General features: G+C 40.7%; 4 protein-coding genes across 5 annotated transcripts in view; 2 read left to right on the forward strand and 2 right to left on the reverse strand.

Moving 5' to 3' along the window:
• Window positions 1–2,392, forward strand: part of osbpl3b (oxysterol binding protein-like 3b) — a 38,810-nt gene extending 36,418 nt beyond the window's left edge. Inside the window, exons 21-22 of the mRNA XM_073484566.1 lie at window positions 465–587; window positions 1,480–2,392. Of these exons, the coding sequence (XP_073340667.1) occupies window positions 465–587; window positions 1,480–1,576 (220 nt within the window). The 3' untranslated portion in view covers window positions 1,577–2,392. The remainder of the gene's footprint in view (window positions 1–464; window positions 588–1,479) is intronic.
• A 2,215-nt stretch (window positions 2,393–4,607) lies between these two features.
• Window positions 4,608–9,926, forward strand: gsdmeb (gasdermin Eb). The gene is made up of 10 exons (XM_073486139.1): window positions 4,608–4,727; window positions 5,108–5,330; window positions 5,444–5,636; window positions 5,938–6,112; window positions 7,103–7,223; window positions 7,319–7,438; window positions 7,732–7,859; window positions 7,946–8,129; window positions 8,806–8,879; window positions 9,003–9,926. Exons 2-10 carry the CDS (start codon window positions 5,126–5,128, stop codon window positions 9,231–9,233), a joined length of 1,431 nt encoding a protein of 476 aa, XP_073342240.1. The 5' UTR covers window positions 4,608–4,727; window positions 5,108–5,125; the 3' UTR covers window positions 9,234–9,926.
• Window positions 9,927–10,541: 615 nt separating this feature from the next.
• On the reverse strand, window positions 10,542–22,152 carry pals2a (protein associated with LIN7 2, MAGUK p55 family member a). 2 transcript variants are annotated; one of them, XM_073485099.1, is made up of 14 exons: window positions 21,980–22,152; window positions 19,981–20,065; window positions 19,324–19,448; window positions 18,404–18,522; window positions 16,047–16,199; window positions 15,233–15,382; window positions 14,785–15,012; window positions 13,626–13,757; window positions 13,319–13,421; window positions 13,115–13,186; window positions 12,848–13,009; window positions 12,541–12,743; window positions 12,332–12,460; window positions 10,542–11,707 (listed from the first exon to the last, which is right to left on the reverse strand). In XM_073485099.1, the coding sequence occupies exons 3-14, from the start codon at window positions 19,352–19,354 to the stop codon at window positions 11,531–11,533; spliced, it is 1,659 nt and encodes a 552-aa protein (XP_073341200.1). In that variant the 5' UTR covers window positions 19,355–19,448; window positions 19,981–20,065; window positions 21,980–22,152; the 3' UTR covers window positions 10,542–11,530. The 2 variants fall into 2 exon arrangements, with proteins under 2 accessions (XP_073341200.1, XP_073341201.1); XM_073485100.1 differs by lacking the exons at window positions 19,324–19,448; window positions 21,980–22,152 and having other exon boundaries at window positions 11,446–11,707; window positions 19,981–20,067.
• A 1,195-nt stretch (window positions 22,153–23,347) lies between these two features.
• LOC141011806 (peptide YY-like) lies at window positions 23,348–24,092 on the reverse strand. The gene is made up of 3 exons (XM_073485101.1): window positions 23,911–24,092; window positions 23,737–23,826; window positions 23,348–23,372 (listed from the first exon to the last, which is right to left on the reverse strand). Exons 1-3 carry the CDS (start codon window positions 24,072–24,074, stop codon window positions 23,348–23,350), a joined length of 279 nt encoding a protein of 92 aa, XP_073341202.1. The 5' UTR covers window positions 24,075–24,092.
• Between the last annotated feature and the right edge of the window lie 2,840 nt (window positions 24,093–26,932).

The following is a 26,932-nucleotide window of genomic DNA, read 5'->3' on the forward strand; positions in this document are numbered from 1 at the left end:
GTGAATATCTGAGCACATTTTATATTCTGACATCATGAATATCAACTGTGACCTCTTGACTCGCTGTCTTGAAAAATGCTCACCTGACTCTATAATCAAAATGGGACAAAAATAGGCGCATCAATACTCACGCTAAGAATAGTAAGTAACTGCAGAGGAGTTCAGATGAATCAGACTCATTTTAGCTAGCATGTTTAGGGTTTTAAAGTCTGTAAACCGAACTCCGCTGTCACACAGCGCCACAGACCGAAGAAGCACTTGCCAATTTGTCATTAAGGTGAAAAATGAAACTGCTTCTAGTCCTTCAATATTCTGAGTTATTTGTGTTCCTATTTATCCTTAATTAGGTTATCTAACTGTAATGAGCGAAGCCAAAAAAAACATGAGTGAAGATTAAATTTGAACATTGGAGATGAATGTTTTACCGTGTCTGCATAATGAATGTGTCTGTATCTCGCTGGCAGACTGCTGGAGGAGGGGAACCTGGAGGCTGCTGAGGAGCAGAAACAGAGGATTGAACAGCTGCAGAGAGACAGGCGGAGAGTCCTGGAGGAGAACAACTTAACACATCAACCTAAATTCTTCAGGTAGCCTAAATATCATAGGTCATGTATGGGAGAGTGAGTGTGTTTTTATATGCAGCTTCAAAAAACTCAACTATATTTCACTTCATTCACTTGGGACTACTTAAACCTTGGTATTTTACCCAGGGGGAGGTATTTTTACGTCCATACTTGCCAAACCTCACAATGTTCACAGGAGACCCCTGTTTTTCATTGCTTTATCCTGTGTTTCTCCTGATTTATGACAAATGTTCACACCTTTTTCAGCTTTTGTTATCACCACTTGTTTCTGGCACTGTACAGCGTGTAGTCTGCTGTACTGTTGCACCTCATCCTCCTCAGTGAGCGAAAGACAGACAGAAAAATAGAGAAGAGAAAGAAATAGAAAAATACATTTCAGACATTAAAGAATAATTCACATTTCTTATGAAAGTTTTAAAGGAAAATCTGCCGTGTCGTTAGCGGGGGTCGCACCAGTATCAAACACCATCGACATCACCATCTGACAAACATAAAATAGTGGCGTGCACAAGCTTTCAAAGGCTGTTGCAGTGTACTTTCAGTGACTTTAAGAGTCACCATAATGCAGGAAATAAACTCTGAAAGTCAATTTTGTCTGGCGGAGGACCCAGAAGAAGACCCCTGCCTCAGTTTCAAAATCCTCCCTATTTTTGAGGTCTCAATGTTGGCAAGTATGTTGAATGCCTGATCCACGTTCTTGTGTGTTCACAGTGGGTCATCTTGTCACTTTTTGAATAAACTAGCAAAACTTTACCCTAACCTTAAGTTTCTTATTAATTAATCTTTGCCTGAACCACAAGATTAAACCTACAGGAGGCCTCACACCTAATTGTAACTTTAAACGTAGGTGTCCCATATTCACTACAGTGTCACTTTTCTTCTTCTGCCTCCACAGGAAGTCAAAGGATGACACCTGGGTGAGCAACGACACATACTGGGAGCTGAGGAAGGAACCTGACTTCAGCCACGTAGATTTTCCTACGCTGTGGTGACCTCTGAGCTGCTGATCGCACACATTTTCAAACCTGCACAGCCTCTACTGTGATCCAGGCTGGTTCTGGTGACGTCTGTTTCCCAGTCTTATATCCACGTTCAGTACTGATCTTCTTTATTGCTGTTCATCAAAGTTAATGCCTTAATAGCAAGTGCTTATATAAGTTGTGTAAACATGTTTATGCAAACATATTCTGAGAATGTTGATACATTTTGGCAATTTTTGCCCATGTTTTCACCTGATATGTTTCACTGTATCACTTAAACTGAGAAAAGGAAAACTACTTGTTATAAAGGATGACAGGTCCTGATCATAACTCGTCTACACTAGCTTCAAACGTGCTGAAAAACTGGTCACTTTAGCTATCGTCTTATCATGGACATTCTCTACCTCTGAGATAAACTAGCCTTGATATGCCATTGATTAAGTGTACACATCAGATATTTATTCTGCACCTGCCTGATGCCTTACTTGTAGTACTCATGTTGTTCCATTTGTTTTTGCTGCGTCTGAGATCTTTTTTTTTTTTAATAAATCATGTTTTGTAAGGAATTCTTAAGACCAAAACAAGAACTGTTTAAAAGATCGTTAAATCCTTACTGGACTTTTCTTTGTGTCTCATAACCGTAACTATATGCTTCTTTTTGCTATGACTGTGTGAATGATTGTGTAACTATGAGCAGCAGTAGCAAATATCAAATCTACCCATTTTTCACTTTATCCATTGCAGCATTGTCTACATGGAAACTGGGCTTTGGGACCAGAAGTGTCCAGAACTACGCTCCATGAGCTCAAATAAATCCTCTGATGCGTTCTTTGTGTGGAGTCATTTGTGACTGTTTGTTAAAAAAAACAACAACAAAAAAGTTAATGGCTGTGAACTGGACCATTATCATAAGTTTCCCCTTTTCCCCAACTCTAACATAAATGCTGGTAAAGGGAAGACACAACAGGTGAATATGATTTTTAAAAAATGACTAATCACCATGATACTCAGCTGATTACTTACATTAAGACAATTATTTTTTGTTTTACATTTTTCTGAAAATGTTTAAAAATCATCATACACTCCCAGAACAGAAATCCAAACATGGGCATGAAAAAACCCTGATGTTCTCACTTGTATTGTCTCCCCTTAAATGTACCAACAGGAGAAGAAGAGAACAACTGAATCATCAGTATTACACTTCACATGTCACCAGAGGAGGAAGTCAAAATTGTACCTTGAGAGCAGCTTCATTCTTCTCAGTATCATTATATCATTTGCAACAGGAAAACCTCATGAAAGTCACGTCATGTCATCTTTGGTACCTTGGAAGGCCATGAATGTAAGAGAGCACTGTCACCTTGGAGCTGCACTTGCCACTGCCTTGTTTGCTACACAACTAAAACATTCATTACCTGAAGTAACTTTCTCAGGTGAGTTATTATCATCACCAACGTTATAGATCCAGCTCTGAGTTTACTTAAAGGTGGAGCACGGGTGAAAGATCACTCAATGACCTGTATGGTTTTTGCTCAGCCCTCGGGATCCTCCCACCACTGTAATCTAAGGGTTGGTCTCCGATAATGTTTTCTACAAAGGAACCTTGACATAAATGCACAATGTTTTCTACAGTGTTTCCAGGTTTTATTGTGACACACAGGTGCCGGGTGAACTATTTACTGCCTCAAGTCACATTGAAAGTTTTAAATTAAATGCTGGCACTCAGCTTAGTGATTTAGCTACTTCACTGTGGTGTGGTTGATGCTGTTGTGTACCTCTAATTACTAGTACATACTGTACGTTTGGCTTTACTATAGTCAAAGTCCAAGGATAATATAATGATTGCGGAGCCCTGAAATAAGTAAAGGTTATCAGACAAGTCAAAAATATAACTGACATATATAAAAGACATCAATAAATCATAATAAATTAACTGATATAATTCACATTACACTGATTTAAAAAACAAAACACAAAAAAGCTGAAATACAACTAGTGGCCTCTTGAGCTCACAAAGTTTATTACATCTCACAGTACAAAAGTGTTACACAGAAATAGGATGTTGATGATTGATGAGCCTTACCAGTGAAGAGGTAGGAAAAGACACAGGGTCATTACAATCAAAAGTATCTGTAAATCAGAGAATATGCACACTCAGTCCAATATGTAAAAATAGGCTGATGAGGAGTCTGCTTCTGGTGAATCTGAACCAGCCACTAGGTGGAAACAAATTGCCATCAATGGTGCATACACAGTCATTATGCAGAATGCATAATTTAAATATTGCAGCTGGTAAACGTGGGGTTCATTTGTACTTTTTTATATATTCCCAGGCAGTTTCTAGAGCCCGACTGATACTCATTTTTTGTGGCTGATACCAGTATTAGGAAGCAAAAACATCCCATATATCGGCTAATATACACACGTCTGTGGCAACGATCCCTCAAATGTGGTTATCACATATCACTTATGACAAAGTCACATACGTAACAGAGGCAGGACAAAAAACTTTGTTGTGTAAAATGACATCAGTGCAGTGAAAGTGCACATTGGGCATAACATCTGCCAACTGATATATCGGTCAGGCTCTAGTACTGTAGTGTAATCTGTCAGAGTACATCATCGTTTATAGGATAAATAAATAACTACAGTAAATCTGTCAAATAAATGTAGTGAAGTAGCCTTAAAAGTACAATATTTCCTCTGCTGAATGTAGTGGAGAAGTATAAAGTAACATTAAATGGAAATACTCGAGTAAAGTACAAGTACCACAAAATGTTAGTACAGGACAGTACAGTACTTCTTGAGTAGATGTTAAGAACACTTTAGGCCCAAACCAGCAAATAGACAATGTTTTTAAAAACAGTAGTGATTATTATTATTATTATTATTATTATTATTATTACTACTATTATTATTATTATTATTATTACTATTATTATTATTATTATTATTATTATTATAATGATGTCATCAGTGTCAGGACAGAGTGTTCAGTATCACAGCTTCCTGCAGGGGGCGGAGCTCTGAGTGTCTTTTGTCCACACTCACAACAACAGAGGGAGCTTCACTGCAGCGGGCGATGTGTCAGCGTTGTCTGCTGTGAAAGTCTGGTCTTAAACAAAGTTTCACGTCTGGTTTTTAACTGAAACAAGGACTTCGGGTAAGCGCCAACACAGTGTATACATATAGTTTGACTTGCATGCCTTGTTTTTCTTCGTACAAGCTTCCGATTTGACAACAACTGGAGACAGATGTGTTTGTTGATGCTACTAGCATGAAGCTAGCTACTTTTCAGCGTGAAAACATGTGTGCAAGTGCCAGTTTCCTTAAATATTATATGTCTTTTGTTTTGCTTGATATGCTGTCAAAGTGTCAGAATGAATCGCAGTGTCGTGAGGACATTTTTAAAGGAAGGAACGATTGTTGAATCAGCAGCTCCACTACTCAGTGTTTAGGAGGGGCTCACATGGGTGGCACCTTCTTCTCGTGACTGATTAGTGAAAGTCTTTTTCAAACCTGGCTTCATCATCACCCTCACAGGTTGTTTCCAGCTGGGAGATGTTTGCCACAGCCACCAGAAACTTTGTGGAGGAGGTGGATCATGGAGGTCTGCTGATCCCTGTGTCCAGCCTGAATGACAGTATTTGTCTTCTGACAGTGGTGGTGAAGCGAAAGCGTTTCTGGTGCTGGCAGAAGCCCAAGTATATTCCCACTGATTTTCACCTCAATGATATACTAACAGGAGACACACCTATAAAGCCAGGTAAACACCAAAACCTTGTACACTATTATGTGCATTTCTTTGTTAAATATCTTCGGTTTCTTTTATTTATTCCTTAAAGATCACAGAAAACCTAAATCTTTCACTCTCAACAGGTATCATAGAAACAGATTTCATCAAATTCAATGGGACGTATGGTGAAAACATTAAGGGAAACGTGGAAGCAAATTTCACCCACACCAGCGTGACCCTGGAGGGTAAAGACTCGTCCAAACTGCAGTCATCCTTTGGCAGTTTGAAGAAAGAGGAAGTGGACGTGCAGAAGCTGCTACGAGACTCCAAAGACAGGCTAGTTTCCCACCTGTTCCCACTGTCCTGTCTGATGCACCCTGTTTAAATGAAAGGCAGCCACTGAAAGTATCACCTGACTGTCAGACTGTTTAAAGATCTGCAGGAATGATCTTTGTCCAATCATAAAGCAGGATGCTCAGTTGAATATTAACACTCAACAGACAATTGCATGTTTTGGTTTAAGAGGAATAGTTAAGAGTTTTTTTAAAAAGACAAAGTTGAGTCTAAACTGTAAAATTCTAATAAACAAGTTTTATAAATTCATATTTGCAATATAACACTGGTGTTTTTGTCTCAGGCTCTTGGACATGTCCCACAGTCTGGTCCAGCAGACAAAGGAGAAGGCCAAACAGTCGTTTGGGATCGTGAAGGAGCGCATTGTGACTACGCAGCCCTGTTCAGTCATAGAGGACGTGCAGCAGGGAGCACAGTGTGGAGGGGGCCTGAGCGCCTGTGGACCCAAGACCCTAAAGGTAATGTACCATCACTGGAAAACTCATTCATTAGGATTTTATTTGGTGTGTTGTATCATCAGGAGTATACAGGAGATAGTAGTGGTTAGTAGTAAATAATTTCCCTTTTTGCTGTGCATACATTCCCTCAGTATGTTATGATATTTCCCACTTTTCCCCAAATGGGTTTCAGTTCTGTATTCAACTGTTAGTTATACAAGGTGGCGAGAGCAGGAGAGCACGGCCGTTTTCCCAGTTAAGAAGAAGTGAAATTTGTGCCACTGATTTCTCTTCCACTTCAGTAATTTGGTTCCTCTTTGAGCATTGTCAATTGTTGCCAAATGTTCAGTCTGTGCTCTTTGATTCAGGGAGACTGAACTCAAAACTGGCCATTCACTGTCTGTGTCCTAGATAGATGAGAAGGTTTGTAAATTATATTGTAGCCACATGGGAGATATAAAAACATTATGTTTGTTTGAACCAATCACAATGTTTGCTTACAGTAACTTCCAGGTAGAAATCCTCTGCGTCACATAGCTTATTAACACAATTTTATTTTATTTTTCCTGGATGTTATATATAAGTGTACACATCTCTTTCATTTAAAATACATGTTTGATGCTTTAATATAATAACAACACTTTCACTAACATTAGGTTGCAGAACTAATTTACCTGTTGGGCCACAGACTAAAGAATAAACACAATAAACCAGCACAAAGTGTGATGGGCGGGACAATTATAGCTGAAAATGACAACAGATTGTCCAGTTGTCTACCCAGAAGTGACTGTTGTTGTTAGCGAGATGTCATGGTGATTCAGCCGATACTTCCACATCCTTTTGAATCAGATACTATAACCATAATCAGATGGGTTTACAAATGTACCACGCTTCACCAAGACCTGTTACTCAGCAGTAATACATTCTTATAGAGGGGATGTTTCCTTGAAAACATGCAGTTTTATTGGAATTAGTGTGTTTGGTCTCACGTGTCTGTGGTATTCACTGCAGGTTTCTTTGAAAGAGAACGGGAGCCTGACTAAAGACAGTAACGTTACCATGGAGATTCCCATCCACACTACCATTGCCTATGCACTTATAGAGCTGGAGATCAAACACGACGGGCATTATGGTGAGAAATCATTCACTATGAGAGGAACTTTATAGTCTTTGACAATCACGATCAGTTGAAACTATGCTATTCAAAATGTAACGTGTTTTCCACAGTGCTGTGTCTGATGTCAGACACCAACGGAGGTTTTGAAGTGGACGGCCCTGTTTGGAAAAGACGGGTGGATGTCTCTGGATCTTCTATGGACAAATCTGAAAATAGCCACCTTAGACAAGGTAAATGACTGTTTTCTCCTCTCTGCAGCCATAAAACATGTGAATATAGAGGGGTTGCAGCTGATGACTTGCTCAGGAATGTGTGTTGTTTTCGAGTCACGGAAGAGATTGTAGGCCCAGTGCTGTCTTATCAGAATGGTGTGATAACTGTAGTTAACATGTGCTTTGACCTATATAATGAAGTCTCTTTAAACCCAGAGTCCTCGTGGTTAGTACATTGTGTTTTGACCTGCGGCATGCACACATTTTGTTTTTGCTGGTGAATGATAAACTCTCCTTTTTTCTGTTGGCAGAGCTGGAGCGACTGAGTGATCATTTCCAGCTGCTTTCTGCCCTTCCTGTCACCACAAAGTCCTCTCTGCTCCAGAACATCACAAAGGTTATGGAGGACCGAAGTGCCGTCAGCTCACTTCAGAGTGTGGTAAGTGGGGCAGAGAGGACGTGTCAACACAGAGACATGTTATACCAACTTCTGTTGTTTTAAAACTATAATTCTTCCTGTCTCAGCTGGACCAGATGTGCCTGGGCAAGACACCTGCCCTCGGTGACGTTGCGACGACAGGGTCTCAGAAACAGAACATCCAAGCAATTCTGGACCTTTTGGAGCAGTCTGGTCAGGCGGAGTCGGCTCAGGCAGGCCAGTCCACATCAGTGCTCACAGCCCTTCACCTCATTACAAGCGCCATGGATGGTGAGAAAACTGTGTTCTGTGCAGTCTTCATTACGCCTCCACACCGGTGAAAGCCATGACCGGAGGCATAACCCCTTCCCTCTGTTCCATTCTCATGAAGGCGATATCTAATAAACACCTTCAGTGTATTTCTTTAGATTTGGCTCAAATTTCCACTTGGAATCAAGGATGAGCTAAAACACTTTTCTGGACATTATTTAATGCCATAACTCAAGAACAGAAGGGACGAATGCTGAATTGGTGACACTCATTTTGGCCGCCAACCGTGAAAATGTGGTGATTGTAAAGATCTTCTGTGCTGCCGGGTTGAAGATGTGTGTGAAGCATCCAGGTTTTACAATTTGTAGCTCTTTGTGTTCTGTCAGAATCAACTTAATTGGCTCAACACATACAAGGACCTTGACCTAGTCCCTTTTTAATACATTTCTTCAAAGTCTTAACTACTAATATTATATGAATCTGGACAGACACAAATGTAAACTGCAACTTGACTGGTGTGTGGAGCCATACAACTGTGAGGCCGTTATTCTAGTTACTGAAGTGAAGTATTGCTTGATGTCTTCATTCTGTGGGGGAAAAATTCAATTCAAGGTCAGGAGGAAGTATTCAGAATGTCCTGAAAACCTCATTTCCTCGAGTTCTGTTTCCATCCTGTATCTGGGTCTTTGTCTTTCAGAGATGACAAATGATTGTCTTGCTGTCTTGGGGTTGTGCTGCAGTCTCTCTGTGTTGCCGGATCTAGAGCTACTGGTTAGTAAAGCCATTTTTTTTACAAAAAATAATGCAACACTACACATGTTAAACGAGGTATTTGTTTTTCAAATTATTAAAATTAATTTGCTTCCTTTTATCCTCCTGTCACACCTGTTTCAGGTGCAGTGTGTATCAGGGAAGGGAGAGATGCCTCTGAGCAGCGCAGGCCTGGCTGCACTCCTCACAGAAGACGTCTATGAAAAGACTGAACATCTGTTTGCCTCCTCCAATGTGTCCCTGAAGAAAGATGGGGACAAGGTGAAGATGGAAATAAACCAGCGGCCGGGACACCTTCCTCTGGTCCTGTGTATCGCTGTTAGAGGTCTCGCCTCCTTGGCCCACTTTGAATGAACTGAAGATGGTAGATATCTATATATCTATATCTTGAGGACGCCTTTATGTTTACCAGAAATGTTGGCTACTACACTGGAATAAGGTAAAGGGGATCACATATAACCAGTGTTATTTATCTGTGGGGTGTCTTTTGCTCCTTTGGTGCTGATACTAGTGCAAGTTCTAACTAGTACTATTGCTGAAACAGTTAGTTAACAGACCATTGACAACCAAATCATCAAAAACTTTGACAATCAGGTAGTTTAGATCATCAATTTTGGACAAGCATTTTAAAGACGTAATTTTCACTGATTTCTGATTTTGTAGGAAAAAAATATTGATTATTGATTATTGAATATCCTGCAAGTTGTACATAAGTGAAAGTTAATTCACACCTTCAAGCCAATCAAAACATTGAATTTTTCAGTTGCCATGGTATAATAGAAATAGCCACTAGCTGCAGCCTTGAAACACACTATTACATGCTCACAACGATTCACGTGCACAATCTTTGCTGTAGGATTTTACTAGAGTTTACCTGCCGGTGGTTTCAGCATCAATATACAAACTACTTTGAATAAAATATTCAGATTTAATCTCTGAATAAAAATCAAAGAGGTTACAATCTGATTTTGGGTATTGCAACAAGAAAGGATTGTGTCTGAAAGAAGAATCACTTTTTTTATTGAGTTCTCATTTAATAACATTTTTTCAGCAAAAAAAAAAAGGGTAGGATTTTTAACATTTTTGCAATGAAAACTTTAAATCAACTCGTTTTATAATATACACTAATGATTTATGTTATGTGGGGTTTAACGACATGTCTTAACCCTGAAGGTCCACCCCAACTCTTAAGCTATATTTTGTACTTTGTGGCTTTTTTTTTTCTGTAATAACTTTTCACCGTATTTCTTTCTGTTCGATCAAATATTCAGTAGTTTTAAAATGTTATCACTTCCATACAAATGCACAACATTGTCCTCCAAAGTAAATAATCTTTGAAGCACTTTTTCTGATGTCCCAACTACAAACCTCATTCCAAACCACTTCAGCACATTTATGTTCAAACCTCTGATGTAGTTTAATTGCAGACATGTTTTTATTAGTTTCAGTGTGCCTTTAATTGTGTCACTTTATATTATGAATCTTGAAATTTGTTCCAACTTTCTACCTTTTTATCTGTATCACTTTTGTATGTTTTCCTCTATGGTGCATAAAGAAAAGCACATCACCTGGGATTGTGTGTTTTTTCTCTTCCTGCCAACTCAACATAACCCGTTTGTCTAGTAATTCTGCCAAAAAAAAACAAAGCGAAACCACAGCGGATCATTAGAAAACACCAGTTATTTATTTAACATCTGAAAATACATCTTTTTTGAAATCTTGTAAAATATACCTTTTTTATAAGTCAATATGAACTTTTATTTAAAACAGTTAAGCTTTAGTAATATCACATCAAAAGGGATGGTTCACTGAGATGCAGTACCCTGTTCAAGAGTCCTGTGGAAAGTTTTTCAAACAAACACAAACACAGCACCATATCGACGGGTCTACCAGTCACGAGACACTCATGATCCAAATGTCTGACAAACAATCAACATAATTAATGTAATCTGTTGTGCTTGAGTGAAAGAGGAACAATGGGTAAACACTGCAGTATTACAACTCCTTCTGTACAACATCAAACAGTGACTGGCACGACATTTCCCATTTATGAGGTTCAACTGCAAGAGGGCATTAATGTAGCTATGAGGAGGGAAAAGGTCTCAAAACATGAAATGACTCTAGATGAATTTGTTTGTATGAGTTTTTACAGTAGCGACAAAATGAGATGAATTACTGGAGGCATATGCACTGTAAACTGTGACACTGAGGTATCGTTCTTTTAAATGAGCAAGCCCTCCTCCTTTTTGCAGAATAAATACACTATCTTACAAACAGATGTAAAATTAAAACAGGACATGACAAAAATTGCATCTGCTTTTAAAAAACACCGACACATGGGCCAGCATTTTCTTCCAATCCACATGAATCGAAAGTATTCATAAAAAATAATTTTGCCAATAAATAAGTACACTTCCTGTGTGTGGTGAGTTGCATAGTGTGCTTGAAAGGAATCTGGCAATTCAGATCAAGGTGACTCAGCTTTTGTGATGCAGTTTTGTGTGCGCGACCCACATTCACACAGGGCTGATGTCCAACACTTTGTCCGTGTGTGAAGTTCAGTGTCGAATCCTCCTTCCCTTCAGGTGTCCTCTTTCATCCCAGGCCCAGGAGCTCGGACAGCACACGTCTGTCCAGCGGGGGGTGACACATCAGTAGACCCAGCTGACTGGAACCCACTGCGGCTCGATGAATAATCGCTCTACCACCTCCTGCAGCTTGTCGAAGGCCTTGTCCAGATTGTCATTGACAATAGTCAGGTCAAAGTAGTGGCTGTATGCCCGGCGGATCCTGGCACTCTCGTCCACAGTCTTCTTTAAATCGTTCTCCTGTTGCAGAAAGAGGTTAAGCCCATTAGGATGATGGAGGCAGCAACCATTCATGAGTAATGAAAGCGACATCATCATTTATGAGTTTTCAGGAACATTAAAGAGACAGTTCACCCGACAATTGAAGAAATACATATTTTTCCTCTAACCTGTAGTTCTATTTATGCGTCTAGATTTTTTTGGTGTGAGTTGCAGAGTTTTGTACATATCAGCTGTAGAGATGTCTGCCTTCTCTTGAATACAATGTAACTTGATGGCAAAAAATACATTTTAAAACTCAACAGAAGCTGATTCCAGTTTCTTAAATGTGAGGATTTGCTGCTTATCTTTGGGCTCTCGGAAGTTGTGATAAGCACTTTTTAAAAAAAAAATTGACATTTAATAGACTAAACAATTAACTGTGAATATAATCGGCAGATTAGACAAATTTTTTTATAATTGTTGGTTGCGGGCCTATCCATTTTATTTCGAGAGAAAGCAGTCATCTCTATGGCTGATATCTCCAAAACTCAGCAACTGACAACAACACAATTTACATGGATCAATAGCTTTACGGGTTAGAGGAAAAATATGTCTTTTTGATTTTCTGTTGAACTGTACCTTTTAAATCCTTTCAAAACATACCGTGAGTAGCTTGGTCGTAAGTCCAGCATCTATCACAGCTTTGTGCATAGCTCTTAGTGTGTCCAGTTCAGGAGCAGCAATAAACACCACAAATGGCATAAACTCAGCAGTCTTCAACACTTTCAGGGCCTGGGAAGAAAATACATCATCACCACCAAAGCTTTACAAAGACAAGATCAACCCACTGAAACTGTCTGTCTTCGACTGACCTGAGGGTTGACGTCCAGGATGCAGGTGCGTCCCGCATCCACCACTTCATGGATGGAGTCGATCTTGGTGCCATAAAGGTTGCCGTCGTACTCGCCGTGCTCCAGGTAACGGCTCTCCTTGATGTCCTTCTCCATCTGCTCCCGCGTCACAAAGCAGTAGTTCTGGCCGTCCCTCTCCTCCTCCCTCGCACGGCGTGACGTGACTGGAGGTAAAAGGTGAGGACAGGTTGTGACACGGACCCGGGCAGGAAATCTATTAGCTCCAGACAACGCAACAACCTCTCTCCTGTCTGTCTCACACACTCACAGGGCACAGTGGTTCCGTATCGCAGGGGGTTCATGACAATAAGTCTGTTCTTCAGGCTCCGCCTCCCAACTCCCTGGGCTCCAATCAGAACCAGCGTTTTCCTCTGAAACGGTGGCATCTTGGCTACCTCCTCATAGATCTGCAGCTCGTATCGGTCAAATTCTGTTCAAGGTGATACAGAGTCTGGATGAGTACCATATTGTCATTGATGCACTTAGAATTTAACACTGCAAACTTCACAAAATTAGAAACGGTATCGGTACAAACCTGCATTCTTTGACGTGAGGTACATCATTTTTTTCTTCTTTTTCTTTGTAGTTTGAGTTCCGCAGAGCATTCCTAAGAGAATTTTTTTTTTAAAAATGTGTCAGATCACCACATGGTGGTGCTAAAGGCAAGGGTTTCTTGACTGTCTTGATAATGCAAACAGAGTTGGCATGGTGAGAATGACTTAACATGATTTGTACTGACCATTACCAGTAGCATCCCAGTCTCTTCTCACAAAAGCTTTCCTCTTCTCCTCCAAGAACTGACTGGGGATGAGACCGGTGGCTCCTCCAACAACTTTGCATGCCTATGTGGAAATCAGAGTAGTTGAGAGGTGATTGGTTTAAATATTTGACATAAGAAATTAATGCCACAACCAGGTATCTGTCACAAATATCATCATCCTTGTCTTCATCTGCCTCTTGCAGTTTTCAACAGTCAATTTTGTGGTGCAGCTCTGCTCGAAGCAGCGCTGTCCTTCACCACCACAGAGCAAAATGTGCCTGCTCACCTGCCACCAGTTGGGGTCCTCCTTGTTGACTACATGGAGGATGTCTCCCTTGGAAAAGGCCAGGCCTGCCTCTTTACAGGGGATCAAGTTGTCTGTGGCCGGATTATAGTTGAAGTGTGGCTTCAGATAGACCTAAAATTTAGGGTGTGAACAAGATATCAGACAGTTAAATCATGCAGAGAGCATGAATAGTTTATACTCACAGTATAAAAGTAAAAAGTATCCCTCTGAAGGACATTTCTACCGGTCATTTCTGTGCAAAGCTAACTGAACCTCACGTCATATTAATATAATTCAAACACTTTTAAATTTAAAGAAGAATTGGTAGGATTTGTCTGAGCTGTTCATAAAACTTCAAAATAGTTACATCATCACGAGTGCGTGTACACTCACCAGATTCAGTTATACTTCAAGCTTTCATGTTCCCGTTCACAACCGCTGCCCTTATCTGTGTTAGCACTATGCCCTCTCTCTGCGTCATGTTAGAGTTCAGTATCAGTAACAGATTTTATTGCTCTGCATTCATACTTCTCTTTTTGTCAATGCTCAGACTGGAGGCTGAACGAGGTGGGTGAACACCACAACTTTGAAAATACATTATCGTCAGTGGTCAGTAAATGTTTTCTCCAAACACAATGAAGTGATCAAAGTTGACAGATTCATCTCATGTCTATCGGTGGATTTTTACTACCTTAAGCCTAATTCACAAGCTACAACTCTTACTATAACTGAAACCTAGCAAGCACATAACTTAACAGTAGAGTGAGATCATCTGATCCTCCCCTGGCACAAAGGTCAGTGTCTGACATAACCCTACATGCTGCTCCTCCGTGTCAGCTGCTGTGTGTGCCTGTTACTGTAAGAAGGAGGAGGCTGATGGTGGTGGGAGGGGGTTGCTCTAGTGAATAGAGTGGTGTATGTCCCAGATAGTGTGTGGAGCTGTATTAATAGACTGTCGCTGGGCTCAATTTTCAGAAGCCTGGCATTCTGAGATCACCCAGGTCAGGTACAGCCCTGTACACACCTGGACGTACACATCAACACATCCTGTATTCTGGTGCACATTTAAAAGAGCTCATCTGAATTTTTTTTTTCATTCAACATCACTAAATTTAACAGGATTGAGGTAACCATCAAATGCAGCCTCTTCTTTCCTCACCTGTGGTGGTGGCGGTGTATCTCTGTAGCTAGGCAGGACCTTGAGCGTGATGCTCCCACTGCAGTCCCTCAACAGCTCCTGGAGTTCGTGAGGGTCGCTGCCGACCTCGCGGCCGTTCACCTCGCGGATAATGTCCCCTGTGTGCAGCATGCCCTGCCTGTCAATCGAGCTGCCGTGCAGGATCCGTGCGATCACCATCTCTCCACGCTCTACACGGAACGTCACCCCCTGGAAGAGAGTGAGAGTCATTTAATATCACACATCAGCACTTCGTAAATCACACAGGAGGTCTTTGGTTGCCGTGAAAGAAGCAATTCATGTTGAGTTACCATTTAAAAACTGAGTCATACTGTTCTAACAGATGGTCAATGAAAGAGGATGTGTGTAAAACACTTAACAGCCTAACAGGAGCTTCACATTGGTTGATATAAACGGCTGGGTAACTTACCAGTGGTTCCCCAGCTTTCTTCTGGATGCCTATCATCCTGACAGCATCAGCTGGCATGAGTGAACTCGTCATCGAGGCATCGCTGTTCACCGCAGTGTGGGGCATTTCATAGCACTTTGAAGCCACTTTGTCATGAGCCTCTATCAAAGACTGAGGTAGAAAAATGAGGAAGAGAGAAATACAAAGAAAATAAGACTAAATCCGGTTTACAGATATCTTAAAGTACCAACACCTTTTTCTGAGTAGGAAAGACAACAATACCGCTAAAAACCAAGAGTGAGTGGCACTAGCACTGGCATTTGATATATTACCATGAGAGAGTGAAAACATAAATCACATTACTGCACACATAAAAGACGCCTTTGTGACTGCATCGACAGCTGACAAAGTGATATACAGAGAAGAGAAGTCAGTCTTGCTCTTACCCTAGCAGCCACAACATACAGTCGGTATTAGTCAGAGACTACAGTGCATCAGCAAATGTGAAAGATTTACTGAAACAGTATTCTCCCTCTGACTTTACCCGCATAACTCAGCCTGCTATTGGCTCAAGGAAATACACCCCCACCCTCCCATGTTGCAGCTTGTATGTGGTCGAGAATATACAGGGTGACAAGAGAGCAGGGCTGCCTGACCTCCTGAGCTGTCGGCGCTTCAGAATATTAGGCAGTGGTTGGTGTACAAAGCGCTGACATCCATTCCCACATGAGTAGAGCACAAGCAAGACCATTCACTCGACAAATCTCTGGTCTTTTCACAACCATTAAACCCAGCAACAATTGTGTGGGGAATGTAGGAATGAGGTATGAGATACCTTAAAATGAGGCTCCTGGAGGATTTTGGCAAGCTCAGCAACGGCAGCATCTTTTTCTGGCAGGTTGTTGAGGGAGTCCACGATCTCTGTGACCAGCTGAACATTATCATCCCGCACAGCTTGTAACTTCACATCCTCGAGGCGCTCATGGGCCTACACACACACACACACACACACACACACACACACACACACACACACACACACACACACACACACACACACACACACACACACACACACACCGAAAAAGTTACCATTTTATCAGGCTGTTTGTGGAGAGCTTGGAACACCACACAGTAAAGAAAATGAAAATCAACCTTTTTTTATTTGTCTCGGCAATTGGAAAAATTTGGTTACAGTTGGAAATTTAACCACATCTAACAGTTTTCTGAACCACAGAATTCTTTATTTTCTCTATTTTTGGTTGGTATTTGGGACACATGACTTAATATGCCACTGAAATTGTGGGGCTGAAACAACACATTCACTAACTTCACAGCCATGATTCTTTCACCGAATTTCCAAACCAAAGTCCTAATACTTTCTGGAAAACAACATCTTTTTACTGACGACTTTGTGACAGCTATGAGCTGCCGTCCCACTGGCTGGCCTGGAACGTATTCATTTTGGTGAATCCATAGTGTTTGATTAAATCAAGATAATATGAAAAGCATTTCACAGTGAATTCCTTCACCAGTTACACTGATCCCACTCTGAGCTTTGGTTCAGTTTTGACAGATAGATGAGAAAGATGCAGATCAACAGGAGGCGGACCTCTCCCTGCCTCTGCTGATATCCCGCCGGTAGAAATGTAAGTGACAAAGAAAATAATTACACTTTTGAGCCAATGAAAAGGAAAACAATAAAACAATGTGACTATAATAAGAGCTTACAAGGCAAGAACAATAAGTGGCCTGTCAATCAATGGGCCAATTCACATAGAGCATCGTTATTTCCATGGGCCAGGATGGGCACCCGACGCCAAAAAGGATCACAAAAGTGGTGTTCATCCGTGAAGAATATTTTGCTGAACAAAAACATATCATAAACTGAATCCAAAAACCAATTCAAAAATCCCACAGGCTTTTTGTCCAAGTTACCAGGATGATGCTAACTCCCGGGTTAGCCTACAAAAATACGTCATCCCTACAGCTCTCTATATTGATGTACATACTTATATAGTACATTTCTGGGAACCCGTTGTGCTATGCTGGTACTACTGAGAAGTGTTTAACACCCTGCTGCAAGCTTAATTTTATCACATGGGGAAATTAGATCATACAGTTAATCCTCACTAATGTATCAATACATTGTTTCAGGTGTTGCTATTGTTGTGTATGTCACATTCCAGAAGTGAAACACCATTAAAATGTCATGTTCCTGTGACTTTTATTTGAAACATTAATGATTCTTAAACCAAAAAGTCCCTGAGATACAAGGGGAACTTAATAGGTCAGTGCGCGGTGTGTATGGCCGCATTCAAGGGGTTCTGTTTGATGTGAAATTAAAGCAGAAACTAAAAGGCCCATCTAGCAGAGAATAAGGTAACATTTAAGGAAAAGCAGTGCTAGTGTTAGAAATGAGGACAAGAGCATGCCTTTGTGACGGGTTTTCTATAGACATCACTCTATTTATAGATACACTAGATGAACCTAATGACCTCAATCTGCATCAGAGATTTTGCTCTGTTATGTAACCCATTTGTTCATCATGCTGTCAGCCTCTTTAAGCAATGTGAAAAATTGATTTAGCGTGTGTTCAAGGGACCTTTTTATGTCTCCTCAAGTGTAAACTAATACTCACATTCCTTTTAAGTGAAGCTGTTAATGCTACCGGAGGTGTGCTGAACCACTCCCTACATGTTTCTCTCTTCTAATGACAAGCACGGTTACACCATGCCAGGAGACATTACCTGCAAGTAACTGAAACCATGACACCGGTGAAGTGGGCACAGATTAGATAACCTCACTGGGTAGCGTATTACAAGATGCAGTTTGTTTGCAGGTAGACACGCTTGTTCAGAAATCGTGTATGTTTTAGAGACAGAGAGAGATCAGCCTTAGCTATTTCTCCCTACAGTCCACAATTTGCATTTGCCCGTTGCCTGCATGATTAAAATATGTTGTTAAGCCTCATACAGCACACGGTCAGGAAGAGTTACTCATCATCTTGGACAGGTGGTGACATGTGACACTTATCACACCTTCATTTCCTCGGGCTGGCAGTGACATTTGCTCCTCCTCTCCTCTATAGCTAGAGCTTGATGGTCAACTAATAAGATTACAACTCTGTGTGTGTGGGTGTGTGTGTGTACTATATAGCGCTGGAGTAGTTTGACTGAGTGTGTGTCTCACCTTAGCGAGGGACCGGACGATGGGGCTCTCCATGATGCCTTTGAGAAAGATCAGGTCAATATCTTTGGCTCCTGTGCCAGATGGCAGGTCTTTCAGGTTGTCCAGAACCTGCTGCATGGCTGAGGGGAAAAAATAGACGTAGGGATTAGGCTGAGAGAATACCAACCGCTCTCTTTGCTTCTTTTTGAGCTTCTGAAGTACCGCCTAGTGAACGCAGGCAGAAATGTAAGCGACAGAGAAAATAATTTTAATTTTGAGCCAATGAAAAGGAAAACAATAAAACAATGTGACTATAATAAGAGCGTACAAGGCAAGAACAATAAGTGGCCAGTCAATCAATGGGCCAATTCACAGAGAACATCCTTATTTCCATTGCTGCAGAAGCAACAAGCACACAGAGTCACAGAGGAATTGTTCTACTAACAGATCTGCCTTGTAGAGGCCGAGACCACACAGCAAGAAACTGGAGCCAAAAAACAGACACATACAGCGAGTACTTTGATTAATCAGCCAACTCGGCACAATGAAATGAATAATGTAAAATCTTTCTGTACTTCCCAGTTATTCTCTTCCCATTAAAATAGGATCTGTAATGCCTTGTTTTTGTTCCCCAGACAGGAAATAGACAACAAATTGAGATGTGACAGAACAATTCACAGAAATAAATGCAGTTACTACAGAAACCAAAACATTTGGCCCTTTTGCAAGTCAATTATGTGGTTTTGTTTGGCTCATGTGGCTCATTGTAGTTCACTGAGGGACACATGAAAGTTCGGTAGCAGTAAACACACCCACACAAGGATGTCTGGGCAGTGGGCACAGAACCATTCAAATGGTAATGAAATGTCAAGTTTTGCATGCAACATTGCAACAGTTCCTGTGTTAAAAGATTAGTTTGGACGTTGTCTTTGACGGCTTACCTGTGCCAGACTTTGCATTGGCCACGGTCATGTTTAATATTCCTCAGCTCAGGACGGTGAAACTCTCTTAACACGTTCAAAAGCCGCCCAACTGCCTGCTTACAGAAACCAGAGCAACTGGAGGGCTGGAGAAGGTAGGAAACCCACTCAAATCAGTATTCTGTATGCTTAGATCACCATGCTGTACAAGCCATGCCTTAAAGTAACCAAGCTGACATTTGCTAGCATGTGCTGCTGTTGGACATACGCACAATACTGTAGCATGAGGTATAAAATAGCAAAGAAAACATTTGTTTGTCTTGGTGTTTTATGCGCATGTTGGCACAGAGGGCTCTTATGAAATAAGGGAATGACAAAGAGGGCCATTGAGTGACAAAGGATGAGTCTCCCATCCTTCTGGCTAAAGGTTGTGCCAGCCACACACAAAGAGGCCCCAGGGGCCTCTGTGCAAACATGATCTCCAAACAGAATGAGGCAAAAGCAGCTCTGCCGATGCCTTAGTGGGTATGTGGACAAACAGAATGATGGCCGTTTAACTATAAACTGTTAACAGTGTAAACATCATGAATGCAACATTGTACTCCATGCACATAATGTCAATAAAGACAGCAAACAGGCTGATAATCATCCAGAGCAAATGAGAAACAAGAAACTCACCTACAAACTGTGATCAAATCATCAGTGCAGCACTCCGACACGGAGCCCCACGTTTTCTACAAAACACTCATCTGGTACCTCTGGACTGGGGAGAAAGGAAAGAGAAAAGAATCGAATTTGTCTGATCATCTGGTGAAATTATCTCAGACAGACTAAAAACCTTCCCTAGTTATTGATAAAAGCAGCTCGTGCAGGTGTGTGAGCTCCTCTCTACCCTAACCTGCCTTCATTGCCCAGACTTCTCCTGTTCATTCAGTGATGTTGTAATGCAGCGATTCTGATTGGCCGGGTCAATCACATGACCAACTCATCACCTCCACCAAGCCAGATAAAGCTCAGTCAGCTCAGAAAGAGAAACTGTAGAGTATTGTTGTGTTCTATGGATTTAAAAAGATGAAGCCTGTCATTTTAATTTGTGTGTTTTATTTCACTGAATGGCTCTGAAGATTGTTCTAGTTGTCTGCATATGGAATAGTGTGTGTATGATGATAAACATGCCTGGTTTTCAGCAATTTGTGTCTAATATATCAGTGTTCTCAACATTTGATTAAGGTAAGTTTGCTCAACTAACTGCATATTCCTTATGATTAAAGAAAAATGCTGAGTTAAAGAAATTAAACATAAAACAGGAGGAAGGCTGCCACTGAGCCCAGCACAAAACATTTTAATCACACCTTTTTTTTAAGAGTAGGCTACGATTCTCATCATCAAACCTCAAACAGGACCAAAGTTACAGGTTTACAGAAGCTCATCTACCTCTGTCCATGTTACTGGTTTTGATGGTGTTGAAATACGCAGAGCAATTTGTGATGATTTAATGAAAAAGTGACAAGCAGGGACACCCCTTTCCCATTAAAACAAAGTTTTGTTCAATTAGACTGAGGTCAACTGTACTTTAATTTCTTGTCACACATTCGAGGAAATCTGAAAGGCTGATTCACAGGCCAGTAATAGTGCACTGCAGTATCAGTCAGTAACAGGAAATGCACTACATGAAACTAAGTCTGTCTAATGTGAAGCTGCAGGAGCCCCACTGCAGCTCATACACTACTTTATGTGAAAGAAGCCAATAATGCCATAATAAAACTATGCTAACAACGTTATAACACACATGAGTGCAGCTTAGACATTAACATTGCTTGCTGTCAGCCACTTAGAGCTCATTCACAAGCCTCCTAACACTCAGAGGCCAGTCTTGGTGAGTGAGGCTCACGGGAGGCAGAAAGCACGCAGTTGCTTGAGACGGTCACACCGCCCACAGCCGCCCTTCATCAAGCACACGAGGAGCAGCCTGCCGGGAAGTGAACGCTGCGTGCTCACGGTGGCAGATAAGTTCCCAGTTTGTAGTTCTTGAATCATGGTGGAACACTAAAGTAACTTAAAGAGGGACTAAAACAAATACAGCCTCCAAGAAAACGTGTCGGCGACAGTGGTTTAAGTTTGCTGTCAAGCTACACGCGTACTGGGCACGTGTGACCACTTCCAATGTGAGGCAACTTAGCTGAAAATGATAACCAGCCATTGGTGGCTAATTAGCGGTGGTAAACACTAATTTTAGCGTGAACACACAACGACTGAATATAATTTGAAACACGTTGAACTGCGGCTATGCTTGTCAGGTGCTTACCAGCGTTAATTCCCTCAGCGCCCGTCCCGTTCCAAGTTAGGGCTAGCCACTGCTAGTTCGTTAGCAATGCTAATGATTGCTAGCTAAACACTGGCGTGCGCTTATACATGTGGCCGGAATTATCTTTAAGCCTGACAAATACCATAACCGCCAGTAAAACTGACCCAGTTCACTCACTGCTCTATTGCGAAGTAGCTACAGTTAGCTGCTAGTCCACTCATTAGCTAGTAGCTAGCCGTAATATAAATGCCGAGACCGTTAGCTAGCTAACGTTACAGTTAGCTTGTGGAGCAGAGATTGCCGAGAAACTAGAGGGTCCCGTGATGAGACCGTTGCTTAAGTGTCATGTAAAATCAATGAATGATACTTTACCTAATTTAATCAGTATAATCCAGTCACGCTTTCATTCTCCCCTTCATTTCAGTGTGTCCTAATTCGCCGATCACTTGCGCAATAGTAACTTGTTAGTGCATTTCCAATGTGCCTGCCTGCCTGCTGCGCCCCTTCCCTCAGTTCCCCGTCCAGACAGACACTGCTATGCTAATGACACATCTGATCTAACCCACTGAAATCCTGCACAACCCACCCATATAATTTACTGTGAACTTTACCCTAAAATAAATTGATCTGTGGAGGTAAAGTGCATCCATGGCTTAATCAAAAAGCTGTTGTGACTGCTCATGTAAAGTAAAGCGTAAATATCAAATACTGCTCTGTCACTGCAATACTGTGAGTTGACAGCCCAGTATAACTATTATACATATAGGTCGCCATTGATACAAACATACTGCAGCCCTTCCTGCAGCTTGCTCAGTGTGCCTACCCACCAGGACTTGAAATTAGTAGTTTCTAGAGTTGAAAGATTTGCAAAAATAGCTTTACTGAGTCTATTCATTATCAGTGGGAGGGTGTACCAGTAGCCTGATTACATATTTCTCTTCTCACTCTGGCAAAACATCATGCACCATATTAACAACAACATATTTAAGATTCACTTACCCCATGAGGAAGATATGCCAGAGATCTTGCTATCATTAATGGCACCTGTGATATACTACTATACCTACATCTGGCTGCAAATAATCTCATCTGCACCACCTATCAGCAGCTTCAGCATAAGCACCAAACCATGTCATCAAATCTTGTGACTTCTTAATCGAGAACCAGATTTACCAGTACTTCAAGAGAGCCAGTAGCTTGGACCAGGTGTCACATTCGAGTTAACCAAATTGTGAGTGTTACGTGATTCGCTTTTGATGTATCCAGGTCAGTTGATAGGATTAAACTGTTAATCTGTCGTTAGGCAGGGTACAGGTACATCTCAGCAGGCTTGATACAACAAGGGAAATAAAATGCAACACCGCGGTGTACTCAATTAACAACTAATTTCTGTTTCGCTCTCCCCCAAACAGAACATTAGCAACAAGCATGAATCATAAGATATTTATTTGCCCTACATGAAAAATTCTCAAAATGCTGGTCCACCAGTAGAGCGCAGCGTTACTCCATCAGTGAATGGCACACAAGACTACCGATACTGAAAATACTAGATAGGTTAGGCAGTAAAACTGCTGGATGATGGGCATATTCATTAAAAATATGTTTTTAGTAGCAACATTATAGGCCAAAGTTTGCTTTACACAGTGTTTATTTCATGCAGTACAAGTACATTCCAGGTCAGTAACAGACATAAGAGCAGCTTTGTGGTAAAGTCAATCTGGATATGAAGCCTCAGCAGCATCACCACAGTGGCAGCCCATCATACCTACAACATGAGGAAGATCAGGTAAAAAAGTGTTAAAAACCTATTTAGGATGTTTTCCTATCCTTGGTCTACTACAAGAGGAAGACAGAAACAACTCTAAATAAGATTCAGTCCACAACTAACTACAAATGTAAAAATTAACAGCTCTTTGACAGGTTTATGGCACGGCTGATGTGTTGAATTAAACTAAGTTGTTCACGCAAGTTTGTATTTTTCTGGTATCATTACACATGCTTTCTCATACAATACCATACATTATATTACATACAAATGTAATGGACAACACAAATTAGTAAAAAGAAAAAAAAAAGCTGTAAAAAAATTCACATAAAGCAACCTTGCACTGTAATTTGAAGTCATTTACCTGAAATAGTTTGATCCTGGAATACTCTCTGCACTCTCCCTCAGCAGCACGTCTGAAAACAGAGTATCTGGGGTGTCTCTCTTCCCGTACCTATGCATCAAAAAAGAGTCAGGCAACATATCAAGACTTCTTTGCACGAACATATTGTATTTTACAACAAATTCAAGGACTAACCTCTGTCTTGTAATGAGATTGATGTAGTGTCTTAGTGCTGAATAATATTTGGCGAGCTCCTCAGGTGGCGCGTCGTCACGAGGACTGGCAGGCTTGACTGGATATGCGTTTACGCCAGAGTGAGTACAAGCCAGCAGGCAGACAGCCACAGTGGTCAGCGACATCACAGCGCTGGAGCGAATCCTGGATCACAGGGAAAATTAATAGTAAAAAAAACTGCATGATAAGAAATGATCATCCAACAATGCCAAAATCAGAAACAGGTGCTCCGTACTGGATTGATATTCCACCATAAAAGCTGCGAGATCCAACATTACTTACTGACTTTTAATCAGAAAGTGCCTTTTAATTAAAAGATGAGAAATGAAAATGTTGCTCACATCATAATGTAACGCTTGAAAATACTGCTGTAGTCGGTTTTCTTGCTGTTCAAGGCACCTCTGTCAGATTTCCAACACTGCCTGTGTTTTATAGAGTGGGTGTGAGACGGGGAGGGAGGGCGAATTCATTCACTTTTAGGGCACTCCTGAGAAACATCTACTGCCTCATTAGTTTTGTAATCCTTTAATGTCTAGACAGTGAATGTAATTGCAGGAAGTTAGATTATTATGACAAGAACACAACATTGAAGGTGTCACTGTATTAGATTCATTAAAATTAATTTAATGTTTAAATTATCTGCATCAGAAATTTACTGCAGATATTCAACATGTGATTTTGTGGATTTCATTATTCCCCAATCACATAACAAATTTGTGTTTTTCAACTTCTTTGCATCCAACAATAAATTAAATTGTACATAAACTCAGAGGGGCCTATCATTGATTCATATCAATTTGCATTTGAGTTCATTTATCCTCAGTCGGTCCTGTTACAACAGTACAATAAGTACACTTGAAAGGTCTTTGTTTAAAAGGCTAGAAAGGAGTACACTCGATCGCATCAAATTTCACTTTTGTTCAAAAAGAAATTTGAATAGTAAGCGGAGTGATGTCAGGAAAGTACTGGCACAGGCGGAGACAAACCTTTATTAATTTAGAGTTCACTTCAGAGCCACAAGCGGCACGACAAGTCTCAATAAAACAGATGATGTGTAACTTCAAATGGCTGATGATGGTCTCTCTTTTTCACATTAAGTTGAAATACGTTTGGTGTTTGGAAAGATGATGTTTTGGTTGATAGAGAAATGCAGAGGGGGTCTGCATCGAGAAACAAAAACATTCATAGTTTAATTATGCATAAATAATCATTATCCCAACTGTGAGAAAAGGGAAGCCATAGTCCTTTTTCTGATAACATGATACAAGTGGATTTTTAGCAGGGTCTTGGTATAATATTAATACTACTTATATATGTGATTGAATCAAATCTTCTCAAGGGTTGAAGGTAAAAAATGTTTCTAGTCTCAAACACATTTATAAATGTTGAATGTAAATCCCTACATTTTGTGTTCTCCCAGGACTTTAACAGTACTGACCGACATACAGCTGTCCTAAGACAAAAACCAAACCATTTTGACCGAACCACCCAGCATATTTCCAAATTACACAAAATTCCTACAAGAGAGGGCAGGAAATCGCTCAAACCTATAAATTTTCAATTCCAGTTGATGGAGGGTACAAAAAGCTTTCAGCCCCTAAATGGACTTTAAAAGGAACAATTTTCTTTGAAGAGCACTCGACTGAAATTTGACAGTAGATTGGTGCTGTTGTTTCCTATAAGAACTAGCTCCTGAAGCGGCAGCACTCAAAGTACACAGAACCTACAAACTTTAACATTACACACCGAATTTCTGGATGTTTAATGCCAGAGTGACTTCTTTCATTCAGCAGAAAATGTTTTTTTAATATTTTCATCCAATGATTTCAATAGGCAGCACAAATCAAAGCTATCCTGCTGACAATCAGAATAAATACTCCAAACTAAACCAAAGTAATAAAAACACTATCCAAACTGACATAAATTGGAAATACAACTATACTTAACCTTTTTAAGAGTAACTGGTGTTAATAAAGAACCATTCGTCCCCTTTATTTCTGGAACAATGGCTGTGCTGTATGGATGGAGAATGGTCAGTAATAAATGCCTGATTTAAATACTTTAGTCACATCAGTCTGCGCAGTACCTTCCTGACAAATGAGGGCCAGGTGGATGAGGCACAAAGTGTCATGTTTGATAGGGTTGATGTGATCTCTGCTAATAGAAACACCCTCCACTGAGAGAGGACCAGCCAAGTGCCAACCCACCTGCAGGACACTGACTGAGTGAACCTAAGTATTCACTTCTACTTGTTTGAGACTGAAAATGCAGTGGTAGAACGCTAACAGCATAGAGGTTAGGTGGGCTTTTAATGGATGTTTGAAGCTGAAAATCTGGGTGGGGGGGTTGTAGTGATAAATTTTGTATTTGCTGCCCATTGTATACCAAAGAGTCATGAAGAGCTACCCATTAATTTGCTTTTTTGTCGGTGCAACATAAGGTTGCCGTGCACATACACTGACAGAATTATACCTGCAGTCAAAGCATTATAAACTATATACTGTATTTTTGCACTTTATTCACGGAATGAAACGGAAAATGTGTGCTTTATACAGCAATGAATCAACTATGCAAGATAGATTACTCTGCTACTGCTGTTTCAAAGAGAAAACTAATCTCTTCTTTTAACAGCATGGCTATAAATGCGTACACAGCAGCAGGTGAAATATCTCTGCAACTACTGAGAACATTAGCCACAGTAGCAACATTGGAGTCAAACACAGAACTTTTTCTTTCGCCCATCTCAATTTTCCCTCTGGAGTCCATTTTGCTATTGACCGCTGGAAAGCAGCTGGTTCAATACAGAGTGTGGCACAAAACGTTAGAATGTTAAAGGTGTTACGTAAGAATTTTGGTTGAAAGAATTAAGAAATGAACTTAAATGGTCGACAGAATGTGAAGAAATAACAGTTTTGATGTAATGATGTCTATGTAGCCTATTGTATTACTGAGATATCCACTGAAGTGTGCATGCTAACCAGCT

This window comes from Pagrus major, chromosome 17 (genome assembly GCF_040436345.1).
Source record: "Pagrus major chromosome 17, Pma_NU_1.0".
Taxonomy (NCBI): domain Eukaryota; kingdom Metazoa; phylum Chordata; class Actinopteri; order Spariformes; family Sparidae; genus Pagrus; species Pagrus major.